Raw genomic sequence first — 22,590 nt, forward strand, 5'->3', positions numbered from 1 at the left:
TGGAGAAAAGCCTCGAAGATATTGGCACAGGGGAAAAATTCCTGAATAGAATAGCAATGGCTTGTGCTGTACGATCGAGAATTGACAAATGGGACCTCATGAAACTGCAAAGCTTCTGTAAGGCAAAAGACCCTGTCAATAAAACAAAAAGGCCCCCAACAGATTGGGAAAGGATCTTTACCTATCCTAAATCAGATAGGGGACTAATATCCAATATATATAAAGAACTCAAGAAGGTGGACTCCAGAAAATCAAATAACCCCATTAAAAATGGGGCTCAGAGCTAAAAGAATTCTCACCTGAGGAATACCGAATGGCTGAGAAACACCTGAAAAAATGTTCAGCATCCTTAATCATCAGGGAAATGCAAATCAAAACAACCCTGAGATTCCATCTCACACCAGTCAGAATGGCTAAGATAAAAAATTCAGGTGACAGCAGATGCTGGCGAGGATGTGGAGAAAGAGGAACACTCCTCCACTGTTGGTGGGATTGCAAGCTTGTACAACCACTCTGGAAATCAGTCTGGCTGTTTCTCAGAAAATTGGACATGGTACTACCGGAGGATCCCGCAATACCTCTCCTGGGCATATATCCAGAAGATGTTCCAACTAGTAAGAAAGAAACATGCTCCTCTATGTTCATAGCAGCCTTATTTATAATAGCCAGAAGCTGGAAAAAACCCAGATGTCCCTCAACAGAGGAATGGATACAAAAAATGTGGTACATTTACACAATGGAGTACTACTCAGCTATTAAAAAGAATGAATTTATGAAATTCCTAGGCAAATGGTTGCACCTGGAGGGCATTATCCCGAGTGAGGTAACTCAATCACAAAAGAACTCAAATGATATGTACTCACTGATAAGTGGATATTAGCCCAGAAACTTAGAATACCCAAGATATAAGATACAATTTGCAAAACACATTAAACTTAAGAAGAACGAAGACCAAAGTGTGGACACTTTGCCCCTTCTTAGAATTGGGAACAAAACACCCATGGAAGGAGTTACAGAAACAAAGTTTGGAGCTGAGACGAAAGGATGGACCATCTAGAGACTGCCATATCCAGGGATCCATCCCATAATCAGCCTCCAAACGCTGACACCATTCCATACACTAGCAAGATTTTGCTGATAGGACCCTGATATAGCTGTCTCTTGTGAGACTATGCCGAGTCCTAGCAAACACATAAGTGGATGCTTACAGTCAGCTATTGGATGGATCACAGGGCCCCCAATGGAGGAGCTAGAGAAAATACCAAGGAGGTAAAGGGATCTGCAACCCTATAAGGTGGAACAACATTATGAACTAACCAGTACCCCAGAGCTCTTGACTCTAGCTGCATATGTATCAAAAGATGGCCTAGTTGGCCATCACTGGAAAGAGAGGCCCATTGGACTTGCAAACTTTATATGCCCCAGTACAGGGGAATGCCAGGGCCAAAAAGTGGAAGTTGGTGGGTAGGGGAGTCGGGGGTGGGGGGGATATGGGGGACTTTTGGGATAGCATCAGAAATGTAAATGAGGAAAATACCTAATTAAAAAAACTTTAAAAAAAAGAATTTCTGTTAATGTATATACACATTTTAAATGAACAGAGATGTTAAAAGCTTAATGCACAGAGGAAGAGAATCCTTTTTTCTTGAGGACTAGAACTATGGTAAGTTATCTAGGATCAAGTAAATAACCCTATACCCATGCACATTCATGTAGTCCCAAGTAAACTCACTTTTCTTTTAGTATATTTCCCTCCCCCAAGTTTACATGCTTTCGATATCTTCCTTGTTCAAGGACATTTATTCAAGACCAATACAACTATCTTGGCATCTATCATCAAGCAGAATTCTCTGGGATAATACTCAAGATAGAGTCAAGAATAATATAGACTACCAGAATTAATAAATTGTCTGTGCTTTGGATTATAAATAGATTCAACTTTACACATTTAACCATATCAAAGATATTTTAACCACAGAAAATAAGGACATGACAAAATGGAATTAATAAAAATGAAATTAGTGTAATATTTTTATTATGGCCAAGGTTTGCAAATAATAAAAATAAAGCAGTGGATATGTCTGAGTATTAGGCTATGTCTCAAAGAATCTCAATAAAACAAGAGAAAGCCCAGCCCAGTGGTGCTGACTCTGGCACCAGAAAGGAAGAGACAGAGTCCCTAGGTTCTGACCAACCTGGGCTTCTGAACAAAAGATGTTTGTGTGTTGTTGTTGTTGCTATATTTTTCGATACTCAAGCCTAAAGACTCTGTCAAAAGAAAAAAATTAAAGTCAAAGTCTCGCTATTCAGTCTAGTTAGCTGGAACTCAGCAGTCCTCCCTGACTTTGTTCTCACAGAACACTAAGATCAAAGGCATGCACCACCATACCCAGCCTGCCAAACAGTCTCAAAATTTTTTTTATTGAATTATGTATGTATCACATTTTATTATCCTTTCTTCTATTGAGGGGTGTTTGGTTTAGATTCTTTCAACTTCCGGCTGTTGGAAATATAGAGCAGGCATGTATCTGTGGAGTTGAATATGAAGTCACTATGTATGCATATGCCCAGGAATGGTATAGCTGGGTCATATAGTAGGTTTATTTTTTGTATTTGTTGAGGATTTTCCATACTGATTTCCAGAGTGGTTCCGTCACAAATTTGTAAGCGCTCCTCTTTGTCTTTGCTCCCTGGCATTGGTTGTTAGTCACTCTATATTAGCCATTCTGCCTAGAGTGAGATGAAATCTCAGTTTTCTTAGTTTGCACCACCCTCCCTATCTGCTAAGTGTGATGAACACTCTGAAGTATTTCCTAGCCACTTTTATTTATTATTCAAAACTTCAGAGCCCTGTGCTACAGCACCCAGAGCTAATCCTGTGCCACAGTGCTCCATACCCAAATACCACCGCCAGGAGAGAGCAGGTCTCCCAGGAGTGCTGACAAGCCTGTGAACACAGGTAAGACCACTACTTCTGCTCAAATTCCTGGCCATAGAGAGATCCGCTCAGAGCCACCAGGACACAGGAACCAAGGAACAACTGGGGACAGAATCCTTCTGGTTTCCTTCTGCACCCCAGAACTGACCCTGTGTCACAGCTTTCCATATGCAAATTCCTCATGGAGAGAACTGGTCTCCCGGGAGACAAACAGACCTGCTTGCAGAAGGGACAAGCCCCAGTCAGAGACAGCAAGACCAGCTAACACCAGCAATAACCAGATGGCAAGAGGCAAGGGCAAGAACATAAGCAACAGAAACCAAGGCTATTTGGCATCATCAGAACCTAGTTCTCCCACCACAGCGAGCCCTGGATACCCCAACACACCAGAAAAGCAAGACTGATTTAAAATCACATCTCATGATGATGATAGAGGACTTTAAGAAGGACATAAATAACTCCCTTAAAGAAATAAAAGAGAACACAGCTAAAAAGGTAGAAGCCCTTTAAGAGGAAACACAAAAATCCCTTAAAGAATTATAGGAAAACATAACCAAACAGGTGAAGGAATTGAACAAAACCAACCAGGATCTAAAAATGGAAGTAGAAACAATAAGAAGTCACAAAGGGAGACAACCCTGAAGATAGAAAACCTAGGAAAGAGATCCAGACTCAAAGATGCAAGCTTTACCAACAGAATAGAAGAGATGGAAGAGAGAATCTCAGGTGCAGAAGATTCCATAGAAAACATGGGCACAGCAATCAAAGAAAATGCATAATGCAAAAAGCTCCTAACCCAAAACATCCAGGAAATGCTGGACACAGTGAGAAGACCAAACCTAAGAATAATAGGTATAGAAGAGAGTGAAGATTCCCAACTTAAAGGGCCAGTAAATATGTTCAACAAAATTATAGAAGAAAACTTCCCTAACTTAAAGTGATGTCTGTAAACATAAAAGAGGCCTACAGAACTCCAAATAGATTGGACGAGAAAAGAAATTCCTCCAGATCTATCAGAATTACACCAGACTTCTCACCAGAGACTATGAAAGCCAGAAGATCCTGGGCAGATCTCATACAAATCGTAAGAGAACACAAATGCTAGTCCAAGCCTACTATATGCAGCAAAATTCTCAATTACCATAGACGGAGGAAACAAGATATCCTGTGACAAAACAAATTCACACAATATCATTCCACAAATCCAGCGCTACAAAGGAAAATAGATGGAAAACTGCAACACAAGGAAGGAAAATACACCCTAGAAAAAGCAAGAAAGTAATCATCTTTCAAGAAACCGAGAAGATAGCCACCCAAACATAAAAATAACATCAAAAATAACAGAAAGCAAAAATCACTTTTCCTTAATATCTCTTAACATCAATGGACTCAATTCTCCAATAAAAAGACATAGACTAACAGGCTGGATATGTAAACAGGACCCAGCATTTTGCTGCATATGGGAAACTCACCACAGTGTCAAAGACAGGCACTACCTCAGAGTAAAGGGCTGGAAAACAATTTTTCAAGACAATGGTCCCAAGAAATAAGCTGGAATAGACATTCTAATACTGAATAAAATCAACTTACAACCAAAAGTATCAAAAAGGATAAGGAAGGACACTTCATACTCATCAAAGGAAAAATCTACCAAGAAGAACTCTCAATTCTGAACATCTATGCTCTAAAGGCAAGGGTACCCACATTCAAAAAAGAAACTATACTAAAGTTCAAAGCACACATTGCACCTCATACAATAATAGTAGGAGACTTCAACACTCCACTCCCATCAATGGACAGATCATGGAAACACAAACTTAAACAGATACACGTTGAAACTACAGAAGTTATAGACCAAATGGATTTAAAAGATATCTATAGAACATTTTATCCTAATAAAACAAAAGGATATACCTTCTTCTCAGCACCTAATGGTATCTTCTCCATATAATTGGTCACAAAACAGGCCTCAACAGATACAAGAAGATTGAAATAATCCTGTGCATCCTATCAGATCACCAACAGACTAAGGCTAGTCTTAAATTCCAGCAAAAACACCAGAAAGCCCACATACACATGGAAGCTGAACAATACCCTACTCAATGGTAACTTGATCAAGGAAGAAATAAAGAAATTAAAGACTTTTTAGTATTTAATGAAAATGAAGGCACAACATACCCAAACTTATGGGACACAATGAAAGCAGGCTAAGAGGAAAACTCAGCTCTGAGTGCCTCCAAAAAGAAACTGAAAAGTGTATACACTATCAGCTTAACAGCACACCTGAAAGCTCTAGAACAAAAAGAAGCAAAGTAAATACACCCAAGAGGAGTAGACGGCAGGAAATAATCAAACTCAGGGCTGAAATCAACCAAGTAGAAACAAAAAGAACTATGCAAAGAATCAACAAAAACCAGGAGCTGGTTCTTTGAGAAATCAACAAGATAGATAAACCATTAGCCAGACTAACCAGAAGGCACAGAAACAGTATCCAAATTAACAAAATCAGAAATTAAAAGAGAGATATAACAACAGAAACTGAGGAAATTTAAAAAATCATCAGATCCTAACAAACGCTGTTATTCAACAAAACTGGAAAATCTGGACGAAATGGACAATTTTCTAGACAGATACCAAATACCTAAGTTAAGTCAGGATCAGATACCATCTAAACAGTCCCATAACCCTTAAAGAAAAAGAAGCTGTCATTAAAAGTCTCCCAACCAAAAAAAAGCCCAAGACCAGATGACTTTAGTGCAGAATTCTATCAGACCTTCAAAGAAGACCTAATACCAATCTCTTGAAATTATTCCACAATATAGAAACAGAAGGAACACTATCCAATTCACTCTATGAAGCCACAGTTACACTGCATAGTCTCCCTTGGAGATGGATCGGTTTCTGTTTAATCAGGAACCTGTCACAATTTCCTTTCATAGAGGACTTCATAAGAGATATTTTCCTACTTTTATCATGTTTAATGTTCCAAATAGATTTTAAAAACTGAAAGAAAAAGCAAAAACAAAACAACTTCAGAGCCTGTTAAGTTGGGCCATTTATTTCTTTGATTCTTGTTATGTTGTTGTTTTAGTTTGGTTTTTGTTTGTTTGTTTTTGAGTTTTGTATATTCTGTATGTTAATTCTCTGTCAGATTTATAGCTTGAAAATAGTTTCTTTCATTCATTGGGTTTCTCCATTACTCACTTGATTGTTTCCTTATTTGTATGGAAGCTTTTTAGCATTATGAAGTCCTGCTTCTCAATTGTTCACTGATATTTTGACAAATGAAGTCTTAGCAGAATGTTATTTTCTACACTTCTGCCTTAGTGAGGGTTCCCATTGCTGTGAGGAGACACCATGCCAAAGACAACTCTGATAAAAGCAAACATATAATTGGGGCTGGCTTACAGGTTCAGAGATCAGTCCATTATCAGAAAGGCAGGAAGCATGATAGCATCCAGGCAGGCATGGTGCAGGAGAAGAAGCTGAGTTCTACATCATGTTCCAAAGGCAAACAGAAGAAGACTGTCATCCTCAGACAATTGGGAGAAAAGCCTCTCAAAGCCCACCCCCACCTCCAACAAGGCCACACCTCTTTGCTACTCCCTGGGCCAGACATATTCAAACCACCACATATCCTGTATCTTATAGTGTACTGCCTGTTTTCTTCTCAGAGCTTTAGTATTTCAGGTTTTAAATTAAGATCTTTAACCTACCTGAGTCTAATTTTTGTGCTGGGTGATAAGGTTCTAATTTCATTCTTCTGTATGTGGACTTCCCATTTTCCCAGCATAATTTGTTACAGAAGCTGACCTTTTGTCAATGCATGTTGTTTGCATCTTTGTCAACTATCAGGTGGCTGTCACAAACCCAACTACTACTATGACTACTACTACTACTACTACTACTACTACTACTACTAATAATAATAATAATAATAATAATAATAATAATACTGAGAAGAGACTATCAACTTGATATGGTGACAGGGCAAAAGCTGCAGGGAAGGAAAGAGAGGTCATTTTTTTTTAATTAAAAACATTTTTAAACGAAGCAAGCAGACAGCAACAAAAATACTGAAGGAGGAAGGAAGAAGGAAGGAAGGAAGGAAGGAAGGAAGGAAGGAAGGAAGGGAGGGGGAGGGAGGGAGGGAAGAGAGAGAGAGACAGAGAGACAGACACCAATACCTAAGTGCTGGAGAGCTGGCTTAATGGTTAAGAGTCTTTGCTGATTTTGCAGAGGATGGAAGTTTGATTCCTAGCACCCAGATCTCAGTACTATTTGAAGTTTTTCCTCAAGCGTAAGAGTGGTAGCAGAGGTGACACCAAGTTATAAATTCATATTTCCTATCACCATTTATTCATGTCATCATTTCAGTAGAGCATGTAACAAAGGTCTACTAAGGAGTAAAAGTAAAAAGAACAGTAGATGGTTTGTTGCAGCATAAAATACAACTTTATTGACTCAAAAATGCTACTATGATTGGTGATGACATGCCAGGACGACTGTTTATTGTTACTGCTTTTGTCTAATATCAGTATGCTGGATTAAAGAAAGTGAGAAACAACATATGAGAGAAAGGAGGTAAAACTACTGTTAGGGGGATTTTGAATGTTGAACCCAGCACCTCACACACACCAGGCACATGTCTCTTCTGTGTTCCCCCACTTCTGCTGAAAAGTCCAGAAATTTTATAGGAAACCTACCAACACTATCACAGTAGGAAATTAATATAGAAATCAATAGATTTCACATGCATGAGTGCATGCTAACATTTGCTGCATAAAAACTACCTCAAAATTCGGTGATTTGAAGCAACAATATATTGTTACTTCTCAATGTTTAGATCACCTGAATGGTGATTTTGGATCTGGTCAGAACCACCTCAGGCATCTGGGGTCAGATGTTAGTCAAAGAAAACGTCATTTTGGTTGATCTCACAGAGGATTAGCTGTTCTCTGCCCTTTCGTAGGTTAATCCTAGAACAGATGCTTGAAAGTGAAGGAGTCTGAAGAGAAGAAAACAGGGTTACCCTGAAACCTAGGCTCCAAACTGGCACATTTTCTCTTTGTTCACCATAACAAATCATAAAGCTAGCACAAATTCAAGGGGATGCATGGTTCTGAAAAACTACATGGAAACCAGAAGAATGGAATGTTTTATCAGTTTTAATCATCTGTCAGAAAAATAGCTAATAAATTATAATGGGGAAAAAGTTACTTAGTAAAAAGGCTTGTGATCTGAAACCCAGTTTTATTAGAATAGACTATACATGTGCATGCACACACATACACATATATGGATGGTTATGAAGGAGTGTTTTCTAAATTAAAGTTTGCTTGCAGGAGCTGGTGAGATGGCTCAGCGAGTAAGCACTGACTGATCTCCTGAAGGTTCAAATCCCAGCAGCCACATGGTGGCTCACAACCACCTATAATGATACCTGATGCCCTCTTCTGGTGCGTCTGAAGGCAGCTCCACTGTATTTATGTATAATAATAAATACATCTTTAAAGTTTGCTTGCAGAGGTGCAGTGTACATTTTCAGATTTGATCCATGTCTCCTTCATGTCACCTACTGCTCTAGTCAAAACTCAATGGTTGTCCTCATTCAAGCATGGGAAATTCACTGCTTCAATTTATATTACCATAGTTTAGTTTTACTTCAAATAACAAAATTATTCAAATAACAAACATTCAATTTTAACTTTTGATGTAGTATAGTAACAGGTTAATTAGCTTCTGACAGCAATTAAATACCCAGTATACTTCTTACCTAAAGCTTCTCTACATGTATTCTTCTGCCTAACTGGGTTTCATGAATATTTGTGGACCTTACTTAATCACTATAATTGCCAACATAAGTCATTAACTATGATTACTGTGTGTTTCATTCCTTTCAACTTTAGTTCTCCATTTAAAAGTGGTTTATCAATGGCAAGTCGGCTTTGTAAGGCTGCAATGTTAAGTCGATTTAATCTGCTTGCCAAGGAAGCTAAAACAGATGATTTACTTGAAGCTCGGACATACCACGCGGCTAAGGTAAGGTGATCATAAAAGTACAGTGAAGACAGTCATGGAGACAGCAAACATTTGTTAGACAGCTCTGAATATAACATATTACAGTACTTACTTTGCTTAACACCTTTTTCTTATCCCCAGAGAAACAAATGTAATAAATCTTTTTTTCTCTGCATGGCATTATTAACTATAGAATGTTAAATCTTTCAACAATACATTGCTGAAGATAAGTTTAATACCAGGCCCTAATTTGGACATGATGTAGCAGATGATACAGATTCTTTTTCTTTCTAAACAGAATTTTGGGGACGGGAAGATTAGATTGCTTGCACATTCAAGGCAAGCTCTGTAGCACTGAGCTAAAGTCACAGTATATACTGGATTTTATTCATTAAACTTTCATTTGATATGGCCTATCATGTGCGTACTTCCATGTTACCATTACTATTTTGATATTCCTGATTTTAATAATACAGTGTTATATTAAAGTCTCTTAACTTTGATGGCACTGGAATAACCAATCAATACTTTTGAGCTATAAAGCAGTCATATTAACTACAGGCCTGTATATATACTCCCATTTACAGATATATCAATTGCAAACCTATGTAGATACTCCTACATACACTTATATCAATCACAATCCTATGTACGCATACCACAGATAGCTATATCAACTACAAGCCTGTGTATATATTCCCACATACAGTTATAGGAGCTACAAGCCTTTGTACACATAACCCACATACAACCAAGTATAAGCTTCTCTCCATCATTGCTGTTTTCAGTGATGTAAAGAGGCTATAGATGTTTTTGTAAAAACAGTATGAAAAATAAACAAAATCGTCAAAAGCACCCTTTCATAACTCTGGAAATGAATTAAAGGTAGGAAATTTCAAATATCAAAATTATATTTTCTTGAAAAAGTGCTAGGACTTTAAATAAGAATAATAAGTTTATGTTCTTGCCTGGAGCTGCTCCCATTCTCTCTTCTTCATCTCTCTAGTGTGAATGGTTTGAATCGTAGGTATAGAATAGTTACCAGAATTCAGACCACCAAAGTCGTAGATTTACTACCAGAAGCAATAGGCTTGATATGGGACAGAGGACAACAAATTTGTAGGATTTTTTTCCCAGCTTAAGGTGCCAAACTTGGTAGGAAATGAATAGGAAAAGCTGGTAAATCCACTGGCTCAAGTTGGAGTCCTTGTTGGAAGCAAGTGGTAAATCTGTTTACCAAGATGATATGCGGAAATGAAAAGACTGAAATCAATATGAAATTCTCTTTGTTCTCTGGCTGATGGGAAAACTAGAGTCATGTACAAGATGAGCTCAAGAAAAACAGGCAATGAATGAAAGCCAAAAGATACTTAAAATATAGGTGCAATACTAATACACTTCCACATAGGTTTGCCAGACGAAGATAGAAGCCCTATGGGTCTCCTGTTTGAGTACAGTGTCTGCTGTTAATATCATTTGTCTCTTAAGTCATACAGGTCCAAAGTAACCACTGGGATCCTAGGCCTACTGTAAAATAAAAGGGAAAAATGAGGACGAGAGCATAGCAGCTCAACACTGATGAAGACACATCTCAATGAAAGCAGAACTGTAAAGTAACAACATAAACATCAGAAAGATGTGTTCTAGCCACTGTGCATTAAAATATCAATTAACAGGAGAATGAAATGTGGGAAATTGTCATACACTTGGAATTTTTTTTACTTCTGAATTACCAGTGGTTCATAGGAACTAACTTCTAGAAAATTGAAGAAATATCGTAGAGTGAGTTAAAAAACACAGTATATTGAAATTAATGGGTGTTTAAAGAAGTATGGAGTTTGTGATTCCATCCTGTGTTTCTTTTCTGTGGAACAGTAGGCAGTGGTTTTCTGTCTGGCTTCCCCCACACCAAAGTGTGCACCTCCACCTCATGGAAGACTCAATGAACATGGACATGAGTCCTCTTAGGCCTCAGAACTACCTTTTTGACTGTAAACTAAAGGCTGACAAAGACTACCACTTTAAAGTGGATAGTGATTCAAATGAGCACCAGTTATCATTAAGAACGGTCAGTTTAGGAGCAGGGGCAAAAGATTAATTACACATCATAGAGGCAGAAGCAATGAACTATGAAGGCAGTCCAATTAAAGTAACACTGGAAACTTTGTACAACCAACAGTTTCCCTTGGGGGCTTCGAAATTACACCATCTGTGGTCTTACGGTTGAAGTGTGGTTCAGGGCCTGTGCACATTAGTGGACAGCATCTAGTAGCTTTAGAGAAAGATGCAGAGTCTGAAGATGAAGATGAGGAGGACGTAAAACTCTTAGGCATGTCTGGAAAGCGATCTGCTCCTGGAGGTTGTAACAAGGTTCCACAGAAAAAAGTAAAACTTAATGAAGATGATGAGGACGATGATGAGGACGAAGAGGATGATGAAGAAGATGATGATGATTTTGATGAAGAGGAAACTGAAGAAAAGATCCTAGTGAGGAAATCTGCATGAGATACCCCAGCCAAAAAATGCATGAAAATCAAACCAAAATGGAAAAGACTTAAAACCGTTAATATCAATATCAAAGGGTCAAGAGTCCTTCAAAAAACAGGAAGAAAAAACTCTTAAAACACCAAAAGGACCTAGTTCTATAGAAGATATTAAGGCAAAAATGCAAGCAAGTATAGAAAAGGGTGGTTCTCTTCCCAAAGTGGAAGCCAAGTTCATTAATTATCTGAAGAATTGTTTTCAGATGGCTGACAAATCTCTGGCAGTGGAGGAAATCTCTTTAAGAAAAGAGTTTAAACAGTTTGAAATATTCTGTCTTACTTCATTTCTGTAATAGTTGATATCTGGCTGTCCTTTTTATAATTTGAAGTGAGAACTCTCCCTACTGTGTTTGGTAAATGCTGTCCAGGTTCAGTTGCCAAGAATGTGTTGTCTAAAGTTCCTGTTTAGTTTTCAAGGATGGAACTCCACCGTTCACTTGGTTTTAAGTATGTATGGAATGTTAGGATAGCACATAGTCATAGTGGTGGTCAGATGTGGAAATGGTAGGGAGATAAAAATATACATGTGAAATAAACTCAGTGTTTTAATTTAAAAAAAGAAGTATGGAATTGTATAGCTTTAAATGCTTATATTACAAAAGAATCCTAAAATTATTTAACTTCCAACTCAAGAAACTGGTTAAAAGTTGGAGCATAAACATAAACAAAACGGAATAGATGATATGTGTCAGAGTGGAAATCAATAAAATTTGAAGCAAAAAGTAATAAAAAATGAAATCTAAAATTGGTTTAAAAACAGTGAGTTGTTTTGCCAGTGGAGGGCCTTGCTTTCATATAGATGGCTGCTCTTTAGAAACGTGGGCTTCAGTATATAGCCCAGGCTAGCCTAACTATCAACAACCATCCTTCCTCCACTTTTAATGAGCTGGAGTGGCTACACTTCTCAAGACAGCAGTGATTAACCCTTTTTCTTTTCATAAATCCTTTTCTCATAAAAGATTTCCATGTAGCTAGCATTTTTTTAGCATTCTAAACCAAGTAGAACTTCTTTCAAACCTTGCCACTGTTCATCAAGTAAATTTAAATTATAATCTAAATTCTCTGTTGCCATTTCAACAGTATTCATGGCCTCTACCAGGAATAGATACCATTTTAAGCACATGAGAAGAGACTAAGCTACACACAAAGTCCTTGTCTAAAAATAAAACTACACACCTTATCAGTAGACCACACTGTAAACAGATGTGCTCTCATCCAGACTTAATTGTTTCAGTCATAAATCACTAGAAAAATAACTCAGTATGATTCTTTTGATGGCTATAAGGATTTCTGGGTAGTAAATGAATATTGACTTTGGTTGATAGCCAGTATCTGCATTATCCCATAATAAAGCAATCCAGGTATTCTTTAAAACTTTAAGGCAGACATGGACTTATCTTTAAGTCATAACTAGTAACTTCTTCAGGGTAGAGCTGGTTACTCTACACTGAGCAGTGTGGAATGCAGTCACGTTGGCAGTTCTCTGAGCCAGAGCTAGGCGATTTGCTTCAGCTTCCTCATCTGCACTTGCTGCTTTACTTCACACTTGGATGGAGTTGGGCTCTTTCCCTAAACCTCAGGAACAACTGTAGTCCAGAAGATGGACCACACCAGATGATATTGATGGTTTGCATGGATGATGCCTAAATGCATTATAGTGAGACCGAAAATGGTACAGCCACTTTTGGAAAAATTAGGCTTTCCCCTGCTCCTTGCCCTACAAAAGTAAATATATTTGCCATGTAACTCAGCAATAATACCACTGGCATTTTGTAGAAACAAGATTTACATTAATGTTTAGAATAGCATTTCCCTAATAGTAAAAACTGGAAAAATGCAAGTTCATAAGGTGGTGAATGGACAGATGTGATAGATTCATACAGTGTGTTAATTGACAATGAAAAAACAAGCCTGACACATGAAATAGCATGAATTGGAAAATATTATGCTAGCTTGACATAACATAGTGCTTACTCATTAATCTCTTATATGAAACTTCTAGGAACCTAAATTTAGAGACAAAAAATGTGTAGTTGCCTGTGGCTAGGGCCAAAGGTAGAGGTAGAAATGAACTATAGGCCTGCAGGAGACAGAATGGAAGATATAGAGGTAGTGAAGTTAGATTACCCCTGGACTTGGGAACATTTGCACATTCCAATAACTTTAACAGAGATCACACTGGGTAAGTTTCATAGTTAACCATACTTTAGTAACGGTAGCTTTGTGAAGGTATATATGTTCATTAGTAAAAAATGATAACATGGAAATAGCAATAGCAGTTATCTATAGTTTGTTATAGATGATACTTTTGTATGTTTATGTTTTTCTGTAATGAATTTATTTAATCTTAATTAAATAACAAGCAAAATTGCCTGTTTAGGCATATTTGGAAAGAATTGTTTTAAATTAGCATAGGAGTTCGAGGTTTTTTTCATTAGATTTTTTTTTTAATTTCAAGTTCAACAATATGGGGTTATTTACTTCGCAGGCCAATTTGATGCAATCAGCTTTCTCTCTCTCTCTCTCTCTCTCTCTCTCTCTCTCTCTCTCTCTCTCTCTCTCTCTAGTGTATGTCTGGACCCTATCAAGAAGCAAAGGCGTTACTGAAGGCCTACTTGCAGCAGCATGGCTATGGCTCCTGGATTGTGAAATCTCCCTGTATAGAGCAATTTAGTATGTGAAGTAGACAACACATTGCATATTAAAAATCCTTTATTTTTGGTGTATTTGACTGGTAAAAATGTTTTAAAATATAGAGACTTTAGCCCTCACAGTGGAAGTTTTGCAGTGGAAATGCCCAGGTATTGCTAACAATGTATAAATATTAATGACACCGTCCATTGAGACATTACACTCCTTTACCTTTTATAAAAAGAATTACCTAATTAAACATGTAGACATTTTCCATTATTTTTGTAGACATAAAGCTATTACAACCCTTATGTAATTTTAAGGAGCCATTGACCTTTTAATGGGTTTAAAAAAAAACATTGTATCTGATATCCAAATGCAGGTTTTTATAGTTAAAAGTGAAAGGCAAGAATAAAAATAATACTAACTTAGCGGATTTAGCAGGCATTTGAGTGTGTAATCCGTGCCACTCACCCTGCTTGGTGATACAAAACCAATAATGAGAATGTCACTCATGGCTCAGGATTTCATGAGTAAAAGCATACAAACACCTAAAAACCCTAATGACATTAGGAAAGAATCTGGTAAATGATTATGATTAATAATATTCTTTAAAAAGAGTTCCCATTTTAAGTGGCCTATAGGATTTATAATACATGTAATTTACTTCTTTATAATTAGATTAGTAGAGATTTTAATTTGTAGGGAAATAAGACATTATTGAGCATCATAAGTCTTTGTTAAGATAGTAATAGATGAAAAAGACAGCTTAATCAAGTAGTATTTTTACTTTTTTATTCTTCGACCAGCTTTATCAAGCATCCTTCGTTCTTAAGTTTGTTCCTCTTATCTTACTTAAATCTCTACTAAATTTATGAGTCCTCCTCACCCTACACAGGCTGTTGTCTCAACTTTAAATGTGAGCTGGAACTATTCTGTAAAGACACATATCTCTCAGTGTTCTAGACTCTACTTACTAGACTGAATGGGAATTTGCATTTTTACATGTTAAAAATGATTAAAATATGAACATTGTCTTATGGATCAATGTAAATATATTAGCAAATTACATCTCAGTTGGTTTTTATTATACTTAACTATTTTTGCTTATTTCTCTAGTTAACATTTTCTTGTATTTTTAAAATCTTTTTCTTATAAACTGTTTCTATTAAGGAAAATTTCAACCTATTTCTTTTATTTTGCTACTTAATAGTAAAATTGCCTTTGAAAACTCAAAATGCTTCACCTTCTCTTGGCCACTCACATTTGTAACATCTGGGAAAGCAGATGTGTAGTCTCTGAAATCTCCTTAGTTGAGGACCCAGGAGCTGTCCTGCGATAAGAATCAGTAGTTATGAGCTCTCTTCTCAAGTTTGCAGTTCTGAAGGGAAAATAAGTCAAATAGAACCTAGTTGCTTTATAGCAGTATTCATTTTATTTTCAGTTATTTGGTGGGGGCAGGGAACATGTGCACATAAAGTGCAGGTACCCATAGAGTCGAGAAGAGGACGTCAGATCTCCTGGATCTGGAGTTACAAGTGATTGTGAGCTAGCTACCTAATGTGGGTTCTGGGAATCAAATTCCTGTCTTCTGCAAGACCAGTATATACTTTTAACTGCGGTGCCATTTCATCAGCCCTCAGGAGAACTTTTTAATCCAGAGCCTTGTCAATGAATGTGTCTAGACACTGTTTCTACTCATAGAAGTTTGGTTTGGAAAACAAAGTCTAGGTATAGTTAAGGTCCCAGGTGAGACTTTATAAGGACTTAGGAGAGGTCAATGGGTATAAGGCAGTGAGCCAACAGAATGGGGAGGAAACAGACCCATTGACTGTGACTACTGTAAGGAATTTCATCTTCTAGTTCAAGTTATTTATATTTTATTTTAAATTTTTTTACAGTCCATTCATTGCCCCATCCCAGCCTGCCCTCCCACAGTTCCTAATCCAATTCCTCCTCTCCCTGTCTCCAAGAGGATGCCCCACCCACCCCCACTAGGCCTCCTCACTCTCTGGGACCTCAAGTCCCTCAAGAGTTAGGTGCATATTCTCCCACTGAGGCCAGACCAGGCAGTCCTCTGCTGTATATGTGTGAGGGGCCTTGAACCAGCTAGTGTATGTTCTCTGGTTGGTGGCTCAGTGTTTGAGAAATCTCAGGGGACCAGGGTAGTTGAGGCTACAGGTTTTCCTATGGGGTCACCCTCCTTCTCAGCTTCTCCTACCCTTTCCCTAATTCAACTACAGGGGTTTCCAACTTCAGTCCAATGTTTGGGTCTAAGTGTCTGAGTTTGTCAGCAGCTTGTTGGGCTACTCAGAGGACTGCCATGCTAGGGTCTTGTCTGTAAGCACACCATAGCATCAGTAATAGTATCAGGCCATGGAGCCTCCCCTTGAGCTGGATCCCAATTTGGTCTGGTCACTGGACTACCTTTCCCTCAGTCTGTTCTCCATTTTTGTCCCTGTAGTTCTCTTAGACAGGAACAATTCTGAGTCAGAGATGCTCTGTCTTTCTACTGGAGATGGACTCTATGAGTTCCGTCTCCCCACTGTTGGGCATTTCATCTAAGGTCCCTCCTGATGAGTCCTGAGAGTCTCTACCTTCCAGGTCCCTGGTACTTTTTAGAGGGTCCCCCGACCTCCCACCCCCGAGGTTGTATATTTCCATTCATTCTGCTGGCCCTCAGAGCTTATCTCCTGTCTCCCCACCCCATACTGGAGCATGTTCCCCTTTTCCCTTTCCCGTCTCCTCTCCCACACAAATCCCTCCCTCCATCTGCCTCCCATGATTAATGATTATTTTCTTCTGCCTAATAAGTGGGATTTAAGCATTTTCAATTGGCCTCTCTGCTTGTTAAAGTTCTTAGATTCTGTGGGTTGTATCCTAGGTATTCTGTACCTTTTGGATAATATCCTCTTATTAGTGAGTACATACCATATATGTCCTTTGGAGTCAGGGTTACCTCACATAGGATGGTATTTTCTACTTCCATCCATTTGCCTGCAAAATTCATGATGTCCTCATCTTTAACAGCTGAATAGTATTCGATTGTGTAAATGTACCACAATTTCTGTATCCATTCTTCCATTGTGGAACATCTGTGTTGTTTTCAGGTTTGGCTATCACAGATAAGGCCACTATTTACTGAAGATGCTTTCTTTTTTTCATTCTTGTTTTTGGCTTCTTTGTCAAAGATCAAGTGTCCATAAGAGTGTAGATTTATTTCTGGGTCTTTCATTCTATTTCATTGATTGACCTGTCTGTCTCTGTATCAATACCATGCTGGGTTTTTATCCTTATTGCTCTGTAGTTCAGCTTGAGGTCAGAGGTAATGATTCCCCCAGAAGTTCTTTTATTGTTAAGAATTGTTTTCACTATCCTGGGTTTTTTTGTTTTTGTTTTTCCACATGAAGTGGAGAATTGCTCTTTGAATGTCTGTGAAGAACTGTGTTGGAATCTTGATGAGGATTTCATTAAATCTGTAGATTGCTTTCAGCAAGATGGCCATTTTTACTATGTTAATCCTACCAATCCATGAGCATGGGAAATCTTTCCATCTTCTCAGGTCTTCTTCAATTTCTTTTTTCAGGGATTTGAAGTTCTTGTCTTACAGATCTTTCACTTGCTTGGTAAGAGTGTCACCAAGATATTTTATACTATTTGTGGCTATTATGAGGGGTGTTGTTTCCCTAATTTCTTTCTCAGCCCATTTATAATTTGTATAAAGAAAGGCTACTGATTTACTTGAGTTAATTTTATGTCCAGACACTTTGCTGAAGTTGTTTTCCAGCTATAGAAGTTCTTTGGTAGATTTTTTTTTGGGGGGGGTTGCTTATGTATTCTATCATATCATCAGCAAATAGTGATACTTTGACTTCTTCCGTTCCAGGTTGTATCTCTTTGACCTCCTTTTGTTGTCTAATTGCTCTATCTAGAACTTCAGGTATTATGTTGAACAGATATTAAGTGGGCAGCTGTCTTAGTCAGGGTTTCTAATCCTGCACAAACATCATGACCAAGAAGCAAGTTGGGGAGGAAAGGGTTTATTCAGCTTACACTCCCATACTGCTGTTCATCACCAAGGAAATCAGGACTGGAACTAAAGCAGGTCAGGAAGCAGGAGCTAATGCAGAGGCCATGGAAGGATGTTCTTTACTGGCTTGCTTTCCCTGGCTTGCTCAGCCTGCTCCCTTATAGAACCAAAGACTACCAGCCCAGAGATGGCACTACCCACAAGGGGACCTCCCCCCTTGATCACTAATTGAGAAAATGCCTTACTGCTGGATCTTGTGGAGGCATTCCCCCAACTGAAGCTCCTTTCTCTGTGATAACTCCAGCTGTGTCAAGTTGACACAAAACTAGCCAGTACAGCAGCATTGTCTTGTTCCTGATTTTAGTGAGATTGCTTCAAATATCCATTTAATTTGATATTGGCTGTTTGCTATATATTGCTTTTATTATATTTAGGTAAAAGGGCCTTGAATTCCTCATCTCTCCAATACTTTTAACATGAAGGGGTGTTGTATTTTGTCTGCACTAAAGCTATTTGGTCCTGGGCTGGTTTTGGTTGGGAGGTATTTAATGACTTCTAATTCCTTAGGGGATATGGGACTGTTTAGCTAGTTTACCTGCTCTTGATTTAACTTAGGTACATGTCATCTGTCTAAAACATCATATATTTCATCTAGATTTTCCAGATTTGTTGAGTAAGGGCTGTTGAGGTAAGATTGAATTTTTTTTTTAATGTCTTCAAGTTTCTGTTTTTCTGTCTTCCATTTCTTTTCTGATTTTGTTAATTTGGATACTGTCTCTGTGTCCTTTAGTTAGTTTGGCTAAGGGTTTATCTATCTTGTTGATTTTTATCAAAGAACCAGCTTTTGTTTTTGTTGATTCTCTGTATCTGGTTATCTATGGGGTTAACTGGCCTAGGTGTCCCTGTCTGGAGCTTGCCTCCTGTGTCCCTTAGTTGAAGCGGATCTCCTGGGAGCTCTGTGGCACTGGCTGCAGTAGATCTCCTGGTAGACCTGGAAGGGAAGTGGTGTTCACACCAGGACTCTGATTGTTGTTGTTGTTGTTATTGTTGTTGTTGTTGTTGTTTTGTTTTGTTGTTTTGTTTTGTTTTGTTTTGTTTTGTTTTGTTTTGTTTGAGGCAGGGTTTCTTTGTGTAGCCCTGGATGTCCTGGAACTCACTCTGTAGACCAGGCTGGCCTCGAACTCAGAAATCTGCCTGCCTCTGCCTCCCAAGTGCTGGGATTAAAGGCGTGTGCCACCACTGCCTGGCCAGCACTCTGATTTTTATTTGTATAACTGGCATTAAATCAGTTTCCCTTATGTGTAAATTCATTTATCAAATATGCTTTTCTTCTTAGCCTATTAACCCTAATATCATTCTACTGTTCTGACACACTTAATTACTAAGGACACTGAAATATTTTGTTAATTCTCCCAAACCAGCAGTTTAAAATTTGACTGTTTCTGCTTACTCTCTCTACTCATGGCTTTATCAACCATAGAGTTTTCTTCACGATCTGTACACTCCTACTTCTCCTAGACTATTTTATCAAATACCTCCTTTATTTTTAATCACATTCATTATCTTTGCTTCAACCAACTTTATTAGCTGGGAAGGCATAGGTATATCATTTTTTTATCAGCAAATAGTGCAGCCCTCCAAGCAATATTGTATAATCACATTGGAGACATTGGATTCATTTTAGACATGATCCTTTGTAAACATCAACTCCTGAGAACTTCAACAAATATTTTTTTCCTCACAACATCAACTTAATTCCTCTCCTAGACCTTCTAATTGCAGCCCTAGGAAAATCAGCACAATTTACCCTCCACCTCTGACTCCCATTAACCACAGAGACCCACTACCCCATCTCAGCCCTCCTCTCATTCAAGTTCTGTAGTAGTTGAAGCAATCTTCTTAATAATCTGATTTTAATCTTCATGAAATAATAGTACTATTATAGTATTTATGTCTTGGCTCATTAACCACACTGTTCACAGCCATCTATGCAATTACTAAAATGATATTTTGAAAATTTTTAACATTTTGCACATCCAGCCAATTAGGCCTTATAATAGTAACTGTAGGTGTAAATCAACCCTCTCTAGCTTTCCTTCACATCTGTACACACACACACACACACACACACACACACACACACACACACATACACACACACACATTCTTCAAAGCTATACATTTTTATGTGCTCAGGAATCACAGCTTTAATGATGAACGAGACATCTGGAAAAAAAAGGGTAATCTACTAAAAGCCCTTACTTTTACATCATCTTGTCTAATTATCAGTAGGCTTGCTTTAACCAGCATACCTTCCTTACAGGATTTTACCCAAAAAGCCTAGTTATTGAGGCCACTATCATATCTAATACCAATGCCTGAGCCTTTGTCATATACTTCCAAAGAAAATCGACTGAAAATTCAGTGTGATTGTATTAATCTTAGGGAGTATTAACATCTTAAGATATCAAATTTTGCAACTAAATCTTTAGAACCATCTACTTAGCTCTTAAAGTCTATGTATTTTCTTATTTTAACAGGCATATATTTATTACAATTATTCCCAAATACCTGGTGTTTGGGGTTCTGCTGTAAATAGTATTATTTTAAAATACATTCTCTGAGATACTGACAAATAAAAATACAAATGACCCCATATATATTAACCATATTACTAATAATCCTATTCAGCTCACCCATTAATCCAAGATTCTTTCATGACAGACCTTTCCTTTACACATCTGTGAGTACAAATTTAGCATATTCCTTTCAATCCTCCCCTGTCTCTCTCCTTAGTCACCATACTTGTTTAAACCCATGTTATGCCATTGTGCAAAAATGGTGCTAAATCCAGCAAGGTGGTAACATACTTGTAACCCAGCACTAAAGAGCAAGAGACAAGATGAACATGAAAGGCAAGCTAAACTATGTATTGACATACTGTCTTGCTACACATGGTCCTCTTGTGGAGATCATAGGACAACTTGCAGGAGTCAGTTTTCTTCTTCTACCACCAAACCATCAGGCTTGGTAGCTATTTCCTTCACTGCTGAGCTGTCTTGCCGGCTGCTTTAAAGCTCTTAGAGCAGACCCAGCACAGTCTATATACTCAGATTTAGAGTGCTCCTACTCTAGGTTTGTGAAGCTAGACTGTTCTTCCCTCTAAGACACAGTCTTCTTGATTTGTAGCACCTAACCTGGGGTAGTCCAATCTATTAGAGTTTCTGATCTATTGAACCTGGATACCTTCCAGTTTTGCAGAATTATTAGGTTTTGAGGGTCTGGTGTTCCAGTGCACATTCTTTCTCTGACTGTTATTCTTTGTTGTAGATTTTAGTACCTAAAAATGCTTGTTGCACAGTAAAAAATAAAAAATAAAATTAGATTTTATTGATACTCCTGTAGCTATTCTTATAGTTGCCTTCTTTCTATTACTGTGGCTTACATTCTTACAAGGCTACTTTAGTAAACCGAAACTCTAACCTCTGTTTCTTTAAGTCATCAAAACTACAGTGCTTTCTGTGGAAGCTCAGCTGTATCCGTTTCTAGTCACATGTCCTGCCTGTAGTTCAGAGTCTCATTTTCATGGATAGCCATAAGAGTCCACTCTGGTCCCATGCTCTATCAAGGCTAGGTGCACAAGCCTCTGTCTGTGTACTTGGAAGCTCTGGATCACATTTAGTACCGGTATGTTTTTGTGGAATGAACGTGATCAGTATAAAACCATGACCAATCTCTGTCCTTCTTGCTTTAAGGTCTGCTCTGGCTACCTATAGTTTATGTTCTGTTCTGTTGGAGTTGTTGCTCAGGGTTAGGACTTGTGTAGCATGTGCTATTTCCCATTCAAGTGTTCATTCTTCTATTTAAAGTAATTTTAAGTAGACATCAGATTATATAAATAGTTATATGAATGGTATTGTCATACCATGAAATCAAGACATACCACATACCAAGACATGCACAGCTACTACTGTTTTCATTCAATATATAATCAGTACAATTCCAGAGTCCTATATGGGGGTATATTTTCTGGTGGTATTTCTGATACAATGACTACATTTGAGTCCTAGCAGAAAACAGATGGCATCCCCAAGAAGAAGGGATCATTTATAAAGTTTTGGTCAAGCAACAAGGAGTCTGTAAAGGATAGCACAGGTACCCTAGAGCTGGCACCAAACGAGTTCCACCACCTTACAAGGAGATGTGGAAGGAAAGGTAAGATCCACAAAGAAAATGTAACCACAGAGCCACCTTGAGAGAAGGCAAGTTCTGTGGTCAAGAGACACAGCTAAAGGCAGGGAGCTCTTTTTCTGCATCTTAGTCGACTTTGTCAGCACCCAATTAAAAACAAAAGAGAAGGAGAGGATTTTTATTTATCCAGGTGAGGCTTTTAAATGCAGACATCAGTGCTAAACTATAGAGGGCAC

At 38.0% G+C, this 22,590-nt stretch overlaps 1 protein-coding gene and 2 pseudogenes across 1 annotated transcript in view; all 3 read left to right on the forward strand.

The window, feature by feature from the left end:
- Adad1 (adenosine deaminase domain containing 1 (testis specific)) overlaps positions 1-14,228 on the forward strand; it is a 47,857-nt gene extending 33,629 nt beyond the window's left edge. Inside the window, exons 11-12 of the mRNA NM_009350.3 lie at positions 8,848-8,980; positions 14,070-14,228. Of these exons, the coding sequence (NP_033376.2) occupies positions 8,848-8,980; positions 14,070-14,183 (247 nt within the window). The 3' untranslated portion in view covers positions 14,184-14,228. The remainder of the gene's footprint in view (positions 1-8,847; positions 8,981-14,069) is intronic.
- Positions 10,800-12,042, forward strand: Gm12583 (predicted gene 12583; annotated as a pseudogene).
- Positions 14,229-14,696: 468 nt separating the features above from the next.
- Positions 14,697-20,545, forward strand: LOC115489738 (annotated as a pseudogene).
- Positions 20,546-22,590: the final 2,045 nt, after the last annotated feature.

The sequence above is a fragment of the Mus musculus genome, chromosome 3 (genome assembly GCF_000001635.26).
Source record: "Mus musculus strain C57BL/6J chromosome 3, GRCm38.p6 C57BL/6J".
Classification (NCBI taxonomy): Eukaryota; Metazoa; Chordata; class Mammalia; order Rodentia; family Muridae; genus Mus; species Mus musculus.